Source organism: Cavia porcellus, unplaced genomic scaffold, assembly GCF_034190915.1.
Source record: "Cavia porcellus strain 051 isolate PalLab524CR breed Dunkin Hartley unplaced genomic scaffold, mCavPor4.1 scaffold_25, whole genome shotgun sequence".
Taxonomy (NCBI): domain Eukaryota; kingdom Metazoa; phylum Chordata; class Mammalia; order Rodentia; family Caviidae; genus Cavia; species Cavia porcellus.
The window spans coordinates 28,066,335-28,078,764 of NW_026947508.1; the positions used below are offsets into that span (position 1 = coordinate 28,066,335).

The 12,430-nt window shown below is 38.2% G+C and overlaps 1 protein-coding gene across 1 annotated transcript in view; it reads right to left on the bottom strand.

Annotated features, from left to right (window-relative positions):
• Positions 1-12,430, bottom strand: part of Clspn (claspin) — a 34,144-nt gene that overhangs the window by 15,948 nt on the left and 5,766 nt on the right. Inside the window, exons 4-10 of the mRNA XM_003471398.5 lie at positions 11,157-11,318; positions 9,649-9,726; positions 9,258-9,330; positions 8,100-8,208; positions 7,376-7,932; positions 1,683-1,874; positions 89-336 (exon numbers count right to left, since the gene is read on the bottom strand). Of these exons, the coding sequence (XP_003471446.3) occupies positions 89-336; positions 1,683-1,874; positions 7,376-7,932; positions 8,100-8,208; positions 9,258-9,330; positions 9,649-9,726; positions 11,157-11,318 (1,419 nt within the window). The remainder of the gene's footprint in view (positions 1-88; positions 337-1,682; positions 1,875-7,375; positions 7,933-8,099; positions 8,209-9,257; positions 9,331-9,648; positions 9,727-11,156; positions 11,319-12,430) is intronic.

Sequence of the window (12,430 nt, forward strand, 5' to 3'; positions counted from 1 at the left end):
GAACAGGGTTACTATGCTTTTGTTTAAATCTGATTTTCTTCCTCTTATTCATGACTTTCTAAAAAAAATTATACAAATTGCCAGAAACCTGATTGCCTTCGTCTTCTTCCTCTAGTTCTTCCTCTTCTTTCTCCACCTCATCTTCCTCCTCTTCATTCTCCATCTCCTCTTCTCCGTCTTCCTCAGACTCATCTGTCATTTCTTCTTCCTCTTCCTCTTCTTCAAATCCATCTTCATTATCTAATTTAAATAATGCTTGACGCTTTTGGCGTTCCTCAAACCTGCGGAGTTTCATTGCTTCTTGCAGTTTAGCTTTTAATACCTGCAGTTTTTCACCTAAAAGAAATATGCTGAAACGTTTTAGACATTATGACTGACTACATAATACAGTAATTAAGTAGGTATTTTAGGTAACTGCAGAAGTATGATATTCACATCCTAAAAGAAAACTCAAACACCTTAATACTCTAAGCTTTTGTTATTTTAACATATAGGGATTACTATGAATTAAAGTGTAAAAGAGAACTTCTCCACTCAAAGACCATAAAACAATTGTGTATGGGTAAAAGGTTGTACACAGTGCTTGTAACCTAACTGCTTGGGAGGCTGAGGCAGGAATGCAAGTTGAAGGCCAGCCTGCTTAGAGAGATCCTACTGAAAGAAAAAGACAGACAAGAGAGAGAGAGTGGGCAGAATGGCAAACAAGACAGAAAGCATATGTGAACCTGAGCTTTAAAGTTGATGTTCTAGAGTAAGTTGCTGGACCTACCACTTAGTAACTACATAAACCTGAACAAGTAGCGTAAGCACTCTGAATTATCAGTTTCCTTTTTATAAAATAAGGATACTGACATTCCATGGAGTGGTAAGGATTAAATGAGATAAAGTATGTGAAGCAGCTTGATAGAATTTTTTGTTTATTCTTTCTATGCAGTTTTTCTAGTGTAAACATTTATTGCCTTTTTTGAAGGTGGGTAATACTGGTATTCAAACCAAAGCCTCTGCCCAAAATTACATCCCTGGCCATTTTTTAAAAATGTATTGACCCAGGCATGGTGGCTTACACCTGTAATCCCAGCATTCGGGAGGCTGAGGCAGGAGGATCGTTGCAAGTTCGAGACCATCTAGGCTACAAAGTGAGCTCAAGGCCAGCCTGAACTGCATGGAAATCCTGTCTCAAAAAGACCAAAAAAAAAAAAAAGTATTTAATTATTTTTATTTTTAAATTCTTAGGATTTTTTGTTTTTGTTTTTGAGACAAGGTCTTACTTTGCAATTCAGGCTGGCCTTGAACTATGTAGCCCAGGCTAACCATGAACTCACAGCAATTCTCCTGCCTCAGCCTCCTGAGTACTAAAATTACGAGTACATGCCACCATGCCCAGCTCCCTTTTCATTTTTTATCTGGAGATAGGTGTCATTAAATTGCACAGGTGGAACCCAAATTTATGCTCCTCTTGAAGCAGCCCCCTGAAGTGCTAGGTTTATAGGCATGTGCCACCACACCAAGATCTTACTGCTTTTTGTAACACAAATCTTGCTTTAAAAAAATAAAGCCATATATCTGTAGGCATGCTGTATTCACATGTATGTGATTCATGGCTGAGATACTGCTATCTAATCTCCAAAGTTACCAAGGAAAAGGATTCTATAACTTCTCACTATGGCTATAAAGATAAATACCTGGCTTTGTATGGCTCACTTCTTCCAGATTCTCAGCTGCCAAAGTCACGGGTACCACATCTGCCTTTAGTTCTTCCTTTCCATCAGTGCCCAAGTCTTTCACTATGACGTTCACATTCACTGTCTGGCCAGCTCTGGGTCTGGCTGCTGGCTTCGCATGCTTCCAGAAACGCTGCTTCAAGGCTTCCAGCTCTAAACTCAAACACCAACCTGTGGTCAGTTCGCTATGTGCAAGCTCTCTCCTCTAAGATTCCAGTTCAGAATTCTAAGCTATATGTTTTAGGTGAACAATATTGAAGAAAAACACATACATATCTACAAAGAGAAACCAAAACCCCTTTGCTATTAACAACTGCATCAAATTCATACAACTTAATCCAACCTAAGGGAACGCTATAACTGGTCTTCTACAATGTGCTAAAAATCAGACTTTTAAGACAGAAACTCCACAACTGTATAGAAATTTCTAAGCATATACAATTATTTTACCCCAACTATTAGACCAGTATGAGAAACACCTTAATTCTCCACTACTCAAAACCTTAATTTTTCACAGATTTCCATCTTCTATATTTCAATTTCCTATTATGAATAGTTTGCCACTGGCAATTTTACTAGGTGTAGGCAAGTTCAGTTGAAGAAAGAGGAGGAGGAGGAGGAAAGGAGAAAAGGGAGGAGAAAGGAAGAAGAGGAAGGGGGAAGGAGGGAAGAAAAAGAAGAGAAAAAAGAAAATGACAATCCAGTCAGTGATGTAACTCAGCATCACCCTTGGAAAACTTTTTTTGGTGAAGCTCTACCACAGCTGGCACAACTAGAAAGGAAATCCCACATGTGTCAGCCCCTGTGCCACACACCTAACTTGAATAAAAGTGGGTACAGTAAGCCCAGTGCTCCAGTGCCTCTCCCTTCTTCCTCACTGCTGTAGCTTAGAATTTCCTTCTCCTCTCTCCCTCAGCCAGATGGTGCCTGGCAAACCCTCTGAAAGTCTGCTGTAGAATTCATAGCGTTGTGGGATCTTTGGTGAGATGGCAGGCTAACAAGAGGGCTGGCAGCTAAAGGAGCGATTTCATTTGGCCATCTCTCTTCCATGACAAAATGCCTAAAGTTTCTAAGTGTCGTTTTTTTTTTAAATGCACTCGAAACCCAAACTTTAGTAGCTTTGCAATTATTATGCAGAAGTAGGTTTTTTGTCTTTGGTACCAAGGATCAAACTCACGATCTTGCACTTGCCAGGCAGGCACTGTGACTGCTGAGCTATCTGTGGCCTCTAGAAGTGTTTTTCTTTCCCAGGAGGATTTTAGTAGAAAAATAAAACAACTGAAAGGAAATCATTTTATCCTAAGTCTCTAACATTAGCAGCAAAATGTCAGTTCTAGGGATGGTGCATCGATGTTACAAACAAAGCATTGGGAGACATGGTTAATTATGCCTTCAGTTTTGTAGTGGTTCATTAAAGTTGAAAGTGGGCTGGGAATATAGCTCAGTGGCATAGCACCTGCCTGGCAAGTGTTAGGTTGTGAGTTCCACTCCCAGTACCAAAAACAAACAAATAAAAAATTTAAAAACATAAAGCGGGGGGCTGGGGATTTAGCTCAGCGGCATAAGCGCCTGCCTTGCAAGCAGGCAGTCGTGAGTTTGATCCCTGGTACCGATAAAAAACGAAAAAGACAAAAAAAAAAAAAAAAACATAAAGCTGGAAGAAAGAGGTAAAAGAGGCAAGGGACTAGAAATAGGTAGACCATTATTGATGCCAACAGAATAAGAGAAATGGTGAGTAGGAAAATTATGCAGACCCAAAAGAAGACAGAGGTGTCTTCACTCATAACTGAGGAAAGTGAAGATCCTCGGAGTTCTTCATCCTGTAATACACTGGAGCAACCATTTCTTTGCTCTTTCTTACAAGACTCAACAACTACTATCCTTATCCTAAAATCTCTGCTCGTGCTCTTCTCCCTCCATGGATCTTTTCCTAGAACCTCCTATGTCTTAAGTGAAAAATCTCTGCCCCAACAAGTCTCTACCAGTAGCTTGAATCTAGAACTGTTCACATGCCCACTCCTGTCAGAGAGTAGAGGAATTACAAGGTGGAGATGTTTCCTATGCTACTGCAAAATATATTTCTGACACCATAAAATTTAAATCTATGGATTTCCTCATGGAAACCTTCATTCTATATGAGGTACGGAAACTGAGCTGCTCCCACTGCTTTTATTTTATTTTATTTTATTTTATCTTTTGGTAGTGAAGATCAGAGCTAAGTCCTTTGCACTGAGGTATATTCTCATTTCTTCGTTTTTTGTTTTTTTCTTTTTGGTACCAGGAACCAAACTCACGACCTAGCGTTTGCCAGGCAGGCACTTATGCCACTGAGCTAAATCCTTGCCCTCCCCCTCCTTTTTTTTTTTTTTACTGAGGCAGGGTCTCACTAAGTCATTAAATTGCTCACACTGGCCTCAAACTTGTGATCCTTCTGTGTCAGCCTCCCAGAGTGCTACAATTCCATGTATGCACCACACGAGGCTACACTTTTACTCTTAAAGCCTTCCAATGTATCCACTCCACCAGCAACCAGATTATATGCCCTAAAAATTTTTTTTCTTCAGTATTGGGGATTGAACTCAGAGCCTTACAAGTTAGGTAAGCACTCTATCAATTAGCTACATCTCTAACCCCTAAAATGAATATGACTGAGTCATTTCCCTTGCTAAAACTTTCCAGTAGTTCTCTACTAACAAAAGTGTAAAGTCCAAGTTCCTTAGCATGGCTGAAAGGTCCTGAATGATCTGGTCATCAATCCTTTTGTAATCTTTACCTCCACTAGTCAAAACTCCTTGAGCTTTCTATTGTCTTGTCTTTCATAGTTCTATTAACCCTCCCTCATCTCTCTTCCTTGGCTTCTCCTTCTCAGCTCTCAGGACTTAATCTCTTTTCAGAAGCTTGACTCCCAAGCCCAAGTAAGCTCCCCCTGGGCCCTCCACAAGGGCATATCTTGATCATAGTACGTATTACACCAGGATTGTAATGATTTCAGTACCGATCACTCCTACTATACTTCAAATTGTTTTCCAGAGGAGAGTATGTTTTACTTGCACATCTTCCCCCCAACACAATGCTAAATAAATGTTTACTGCATGAATGAATGAATGTTGATTCTAACTTCATGTACAGAATAGCATGGCAAACACTGCCACCTGTGCAAGGTCCTTTTATAAACTAATTATAGGGGCTGGGGATTTAGCTTGGCGGCATAAGCGCCTGTCTTATAAGCAGGCAGTCATGAGTTCGATCCCTGGTACCGATAAAAAGGAAAAAGACCAAAAAAAAAAAAAAAATTAATTATAAAAAAATTACCCAACCTATCTTTAGTTTCTTGATTTTGCAAAATAATACCAAGGGCTATGAGAATTAAGAAATATAATAAAGGGCTGGGGATTTAGCTCAGCAGCATAAGCGCCTGCCTTGGAAGCAGGCAGTCGTGAGTTCGATTCCCGGGACTGATAAAAAAAAGGAAAAAGACCAAAAAAAAAAAAAAAAGAAAGAAATATAATAAAGATGCTATCGGTGTCTATTATAATAGGTGCTCAAAAATGTTTCTTCTCCACCTCTTGGTTTGGGACTATTAACACAACTTTTAGTTCCATGTAATAAAACTTTTCCTTATAGTGTCCTAGGCAAAAATTTACTCATGCTTCTCTGCTGAAGGAACTTTGCTAGTTCTCTTACACAACCCTTCTACTCCAATCAAACTGACTTTTACCTTCTCTAAATATGCACTGTGCAGAGCTCTATCTTTTCCAAAAATGTCCTCCTCCCTACTTCCACACTGCTACACAAGCAACAGACTCATTGAGCATATTTTACATACCAAACACGGTGACTTACGTAACACCAGCCAACAATATGCTATTTAATGAAGAATCTTGACGTTAACAATTTTAAGTAACAACCATTATTTGAATGCTTCTTTATGTTATTCATTTAAATCAATAAATTTTCATTATAGTACATGACCCTTTAAGTCCTTTTTTTTTTAAAGAGTTGGAAGGTCAAATAGCATAGCCAAGGTTAAACAATTTATCATATACCCAAGATTCAGACCCTCATCATGCTAAACTCCATCCAAACTCCTAACCATCCTGTCAGGCTGTCTAAACATAGAGGGAGAACCCAACCCTCTCTAAGAACTGTGAAGTTCACTTGGTGTGATAGATAATACTTGAGCCAAATGATGAAGAATCATTCATCCATTCTACAAATATAATTCATTCTACAAATGTAAATGCCTACAATGTGTCATACGCTGAGAAAGCACTAGGAATTCAGGAGGATGCAAGACAAGAGGCCCCAACTCATAGTATAAAGGAAAGTCAAGGAACAAGTAATTATATTTGACCTCTCTTCAACCCTTCCTTAACCACTATTGGAAGAAACTTATCCCTACTCTGAACTACCAAAGCACGTTTTTTATTTTTATTAGTACATGTTTGTAGCACATAATGATTACATTCATCATGCAGAGTTGGTACATGTACATGTCGTAATTCTTTTTACAACCCTTTCCTACCATAGCACTTTATTCTAAATGTTCCTTTCTTTTTTTTTTTTTTTTTTTTTGTCTTTTTCATTTTTATCGGTACCAGGGATCGAACTCACGACCGCCTGCTTGCAAGGCAGGTGCTTATGCCGCTGAGCTAAATCCCCAGCCCCCTAAATGTTCCTTTCAAGAAAGAATACTTTTTCCTTCATGTTATTTAACTTTTCTCCAATTATTAATGATAAGAAGCTGGCCCTCCAAATCCTTGGGTTCTGTATCTGTTGGATTCAACCAACCTGAGGTGGAAAACGCTTGAAAAACAATTCCATCTGTACTTAATAGGTAGACTTTTTCTCGCATTTATTTCCTAATACCCCAAAAAAAAAACCCAAAAAGCTATTTACACAGTATTTATACAGTTTTACTAATCTAGAGATGATTTCAGTATAAGAGATGTCACAGATTCCATGCAAGGCCTATGTCACTTTATATAACGCATCTGAGCATCTATGAATTTCTAGTAGCCTAGAAGGAGTGGGGAGTCCTGGAATCCATTATTCTCTTACTGGTTCTGAGGGACAACTGGTGGGTTTATTAACAAAGATATCACCATTTCCTCCCTTGCATTACAATTATATGCATAATTACTATACCAAATAATACAGTATAATAATCATCTTAAATTAGGATAAATGTCTAACTTATCTTGGTATGCCCTACAGGATCTTGCATGTGGTAGATACTTTAAGAAGAAATTCTGGTTTGCAGACAATTTAAGTGAACCAAAATGTTTCTGTTTAGCTGTGAAAAATAGAATATTTTTATGAATGACTTAAAAGATTTGACACAATCATAGAAAAACTTGGGCTTTCAGTTTGCAGAAGAAATAAATTCCTAAATACCATAACAGTAACACAACAGCAAAGTATCTTTTTTGCATATTAATAATCATTAATATGCTTCCATAAGGTTAGATCATTCTGATATCCTGCCAAATTTATCTACATGGAATTTTGCCCATATCTACTATAGCTCTAGAACAAGATTACGTGTAGTTATGGTTTCTCCTCTGTTCCTGGTCCTCCACAGGTGCAACGTAAGTAAAGATGCCAGGCTAAATCACCCCAGATAAATAACCGACCATAGTTTAAAGGACTACCTCTGTTGGTTTCAGGTTCATCAAGTATCACGAAGGAATCTTTATCAGCAGCCAGCCGGGGTTTAATGGAAACATCCACTCCCAGCTGCTTCAGTCTATCCACAGTGAATCTTCTCACTTTTTCAGGTACCACTGATGATTTAGTTTGCTGTACCAGTTCTTCCAATTTCCCTTTTGTTTCTTCTGTTTTTAGCTGGCCTTCTTCTCCCGCCAGGGCATGCGGTTCAGATGTCACAAGGCCTCCAACATGATGCTCCTTACTTGTCGTGTTCTCGAGGACACCAGATTCCTGTTGCAATACTGCGCTGTCCTCAGATGAAGGTGTATGATCATTCTGTTTCTGTTTTTCCTTACTTTCTAGTTCTTCACTTCTCACTAAATCTGTAGTACAAGTCTCATCTGATCCAGTAAAGATCTGAGGTTCCTTTGAGACCACAGGGGATTCATTCATTTCCATTTCACCTCCTGTACTCGTCTGCTCAGAACCTTTGTTACAGTGGTCACCATTCATTTCAGTTTTTTTTGCAGTGTCTGTAATTGACTGATACTTAGATGACCTAGAAACAGAAAAATGAGCAAAAATTTAAAATTATCCCAAATGTGAGCACATAATGAATCAATTAAATCAGTTCTAAGGGAATAAGGAATCTGAACTTTTTGTACCTCAATTTGCTACAAACTGAATGTTCATGACAATTATAATTACAAGGAAAAAAGTTCTTACTTCAGCAGTGCCATGGCATTTCCCTGACAAGTGGGCCGGGGTTTACATTTGAAGAAATCATGAACAGTTTTATTCGCAGGTATATGATATGGAAGATTAAGTGCAGATTCTAAAAAACAGAACAAAAAGAAGCAAACAGATATACTGTAAATTCTGAAATATCATTTCATATCACTTAACAAAACCACCAAAAATAGAAAATAATTCTGCCTTTAACAAGACAGGACCTAACTACAAAAGATTTCCCTGAAGACCAGGAGCTTTTAAGTCTAACTGTGAAATCAAAATAATCCAGGAAGTTTTTTTTTTTCCCCAAAAAATAATCCAGGAAGTTTTAAGAAACATAGATTCTTGGATTCCATTTCAAATTTACTGAATCAAAATCTTTGTGGGGCCTAAAATTTTATGTATTAAAAAATCTTGGGGCTGGGGATTTAGCTCAGCGGCATAAGCACCTGCCTTGCAAGCAGGCAGTCATGAGTTCGATCCCTGGTACTGATAAAAAAAAAAAAAATTTTTTTTTAAAAATCTCAGGGCTGGGGATTTAGTTCAGCGGCATAAGCGCCTGCCTGGCAAGCATGAGGTTGTGAGTTCGATACCCGGTGCAAAAAAAAAATCCTCTAAATTGGGCATGGTAGCATATGCCTACAGTTCCACTTACTTAAAAAGCTGAGGCAGGAGGATTGCTTAAGTTCAGTATTTTGAGACTAGTTTGGGCAACACAGTGAGACCTTGTTTAAACAAGAAACCTCCCCAAAGGGTCTTGATGCAATCAGTCCACAGACAGCCATGAAAAAGTTTCCTCCTCTACTATAATCCTGGAAATTTTCTCGCCTTTTCCTATGTTTCAAGAAACAATGGGCACTCACCCAGATCAACTGCAAGGTTAATATTATAATCAGAAGTGTAAAAAAAAAGAAGCTGGGAGTCGTGGCGCACACCTGTAATCCCAGCACTCAGGAGGCTGAGGCAAGAGGATCGCCACGAGTTCAAGGCAGCCTGGGCTACAAAGTAAGTTCAAGGCCAGCCTGAACTGCATAGCAAAACTCTATCTCAAAAAGATTAAAAAAAAAAAAAAAAAAAATACCCAAGTTGACCTTAACCTTATAAGAAAATACTGTGATTTTCCTCAAAGTTTACCAAATTGATTTGCATTACCTCGTATAAGGCGCTGAGTCTCACTATGCAGTTTTTTTAATGCTTCCTTACTTAACTTGGCTGCCTTTCTTTCCTTAAACAAAACAAAACATGAGACAGTAGTAGTATTATCCAGAAATATGGATATGCATTCCTTAATACTTTGTTCTTGCCAAGAAAAGATAATGAACCATAAGCACTTCAATAAACTTCAATACAGTATAAATTCAAGGAACACATTTATTTGCAAGTCTCAGAAAATTAATTCAATCCATATTCATACTCCTACTATGCATAAAGCAAATAGTAGGAACCAGGAAAATAGGGTAGGTAAAATAAAATACTTATCCCTGAGAAAACTATGATCTCCCATGAGAAGGGATCGTGACCACTACTCACAGATCTACCTTACCTTTTTCATTGTGCCTTTTGATAACTCACTCTCTTCTTCAAAGGAAATGACCCCACTCTCCAAAGATGATTCCTTTTTCTGAAAGAGATTACAAGTTGATTATGAGGACAAAACTTTTAAAAGACTGTTTCTTACTATATCATGCTACATTACTAATAAAGCAATAATTATCAAATAGAAAATTTTAAGTTTAATGTAGTGGCTCACAACTGTAACATCAGCTATGGGGGCTGATGCTAAGCTTAGCCCTGCTAAGGAAGACCGAAAGTTCAATCCAACCAGACAACTTAATGAGACTCTCTCAAAATTTACAAAGGATGCACAATACACCTCAGTGGCAAAGTGCTTGCCTAATACATGTGAGGCCAGCCCTAAGTTCTATCTCCTGTACTATAAGAAGAAAAAAAGGAAGAAAGAAAATAAGATATTTCGGGGCTGGGGATTTAGCTCAGCGGCATAAGCGCCTGCCTTGCAAGCAGGCGGTCGTGAGTTCGATCCCCAGTACCGATGAAAAAGACAAAAAAAAAAAAAAAGAAAATAAGATATTTCAGATGGAATTGGACTCTTGTTTCTTTTACCTCTGTTTAGGTATTTTCTTTCTTTTTTTTTTTTTTTTTTGTCTTTTTCCTTTTTATCGGTAGCGGGGATCGAACTCACGACTGCCTGCTTGCAAGGCAGGCGCTTATGCCACTGAGCTAAATCCCCAGCCCCTGTTTAGGTATTTTCTTAAGAAAGGATAATATCTTCCAGGGAGTGAAAGAAAATCCTACCACTGGGCTACACCTCCAGCTCTTAATGCTTTCAAACAAGACAGCAATGTTTTAACTCATGCCTCCCTATCACTGAGTTACACCTCCACCCTTGCCTCTCTTTAACACCCTTCCTCAAACCTTATACAGTTCAGTTTTCAGAGGCTACATGCTTTTAAAATTTACAGCTCTACCTCATTATGCACCTGCTTCTTACCACAACATAAAGTACAGTATACCTCTTCCCCACCAGGCTTCTTAAAAAGGCTATAACAAAGTACTTACTGGTTTCCAAGCACATTAGCATGTCTATCACCTATACTGCAAGTTTCCAAAATTAACAGCTGAAAACACAAATCAGTCATCACGTTTTTCTTCACTAAATAAAATTAAGTTTGCTCTAATCCCTGCTTCTCAGGAGGCTGAGACAAGAGGACTGCAAACCCAAAACCAGCCTAGACAACCCAGTGAGACCCTATTTCAAAAACAATAAACTGCCCTGGGGATATAGTTCAGGAGCACAAGGGCCTGCCTGGCAAGCACAAGGTTGTAAGTCACACCAGGTACCCAAAAATAAAAATAAAAAAGAATTCCAGAACTATAGCTCAGTGGCAGATGGCTTGGTTAGCATGTGTGAGGCCCTGAGTTCAATTCCTAGTACTGACAAAAAACGATAAAGAAAAAAGGTTGTAATAAACATTTTTGAAATAAAAATAAACATCAGAATAGGTGGCTAACTTAAAACCAAGCTTCACTTACCTTGTGATTTTTTACTTTGTTCTTCATAGAGGCCCTAATTGATTCTAACGATTCTTCATCTTCCAATGGTGAATTATTTCCCTCCTCCAAACCCGTTTCAAAAAGGTCTTTGTCTGCAAGAAGACAGCCACTGTCATTCAATGGCTGCTCCACATCATTTTCCTGGACAATGCATAAAGAAAAGATATAATATAATCATGTTAAGGTCGAACATCTAACAATATTATATAGCAGTTTGGAACAAGTCAGAAAAAGCCCAATTTATATTAAAAAAATATAGCATCTCAAACATTCTTACTGGTTCCTAACCTAGCATTATCGTTTGCAATTCAAGCTGTGATTTCTATATAGCTATCCAAAATTAACTTAGTAAACATTAAAGATTTTTGAAAAGTCAACTAAATACCTACTGAGCAACTAGTTTATAAAACGAGGGTGATGTTTTTAGTTAACAAACGATGCATTTTTAAAAATTCCTTTCAGAGTTAATTTTCATTAGGAGCAGCAAAGAATTACTATGCATATTCACAAAGAAAATCAGAAACCCATTTATTTGGATGTATGCTCTGAACATCGTCAACGGTGAATATGACCAGTAAGCTTTTAGTTATTTTGGTTTTAGGGTGTTTTTTTGTTTGTTTCGTTTTTTGTTTTGGTGTTTTGAGACAGGGCCTCACTGTGTAGTCCAGCCTGGCCTCAAACTTGTGGTGATCCTCCTGCCTCAGCTTCTCCAGTGCACCACCACACTAAGCTATGACCAATAAGTTTTAAATAGCATGTCTATTACTCTATGCAAAGCTAAATTGTGAGTACAGAAACAACCTCAATAACTAAAAGCCACTTTTTCTAAATGGTCAATCTATGTAAGTAGCAAATTTTTCTTTAAAATGTTCCTCATGCTGGGGGTATAGCTCAGTTGCAGAGCATTTGCCTAACGTGCAAGAGGTGGTCCTGGGTCAATCTCTAACACCAAAAAAAAGTATTTCAATGAATGAAGAAAATGTGATGTACTTAAAACCAAGGCATATTATTCAGCCATAAAAAATAATGAAATTCTGTCACTTGCAGTAACTTGGATGGAACTACAGAACATCATATTAAGTGAAATAAACCAGGCCCAGAGAGACATTTATATGCAGAAGTTAAAAAGCTGATCTTGGACTGGGGATTTAGCTCAGTGGCATAAGTGCCTGCCTTGCAAGCAGGCAGTCGTGAGTTCGATCCCCGCTACCGATAAAAAGGAAAAAGACAAAAAAAAAAAGCTGATCCCATAG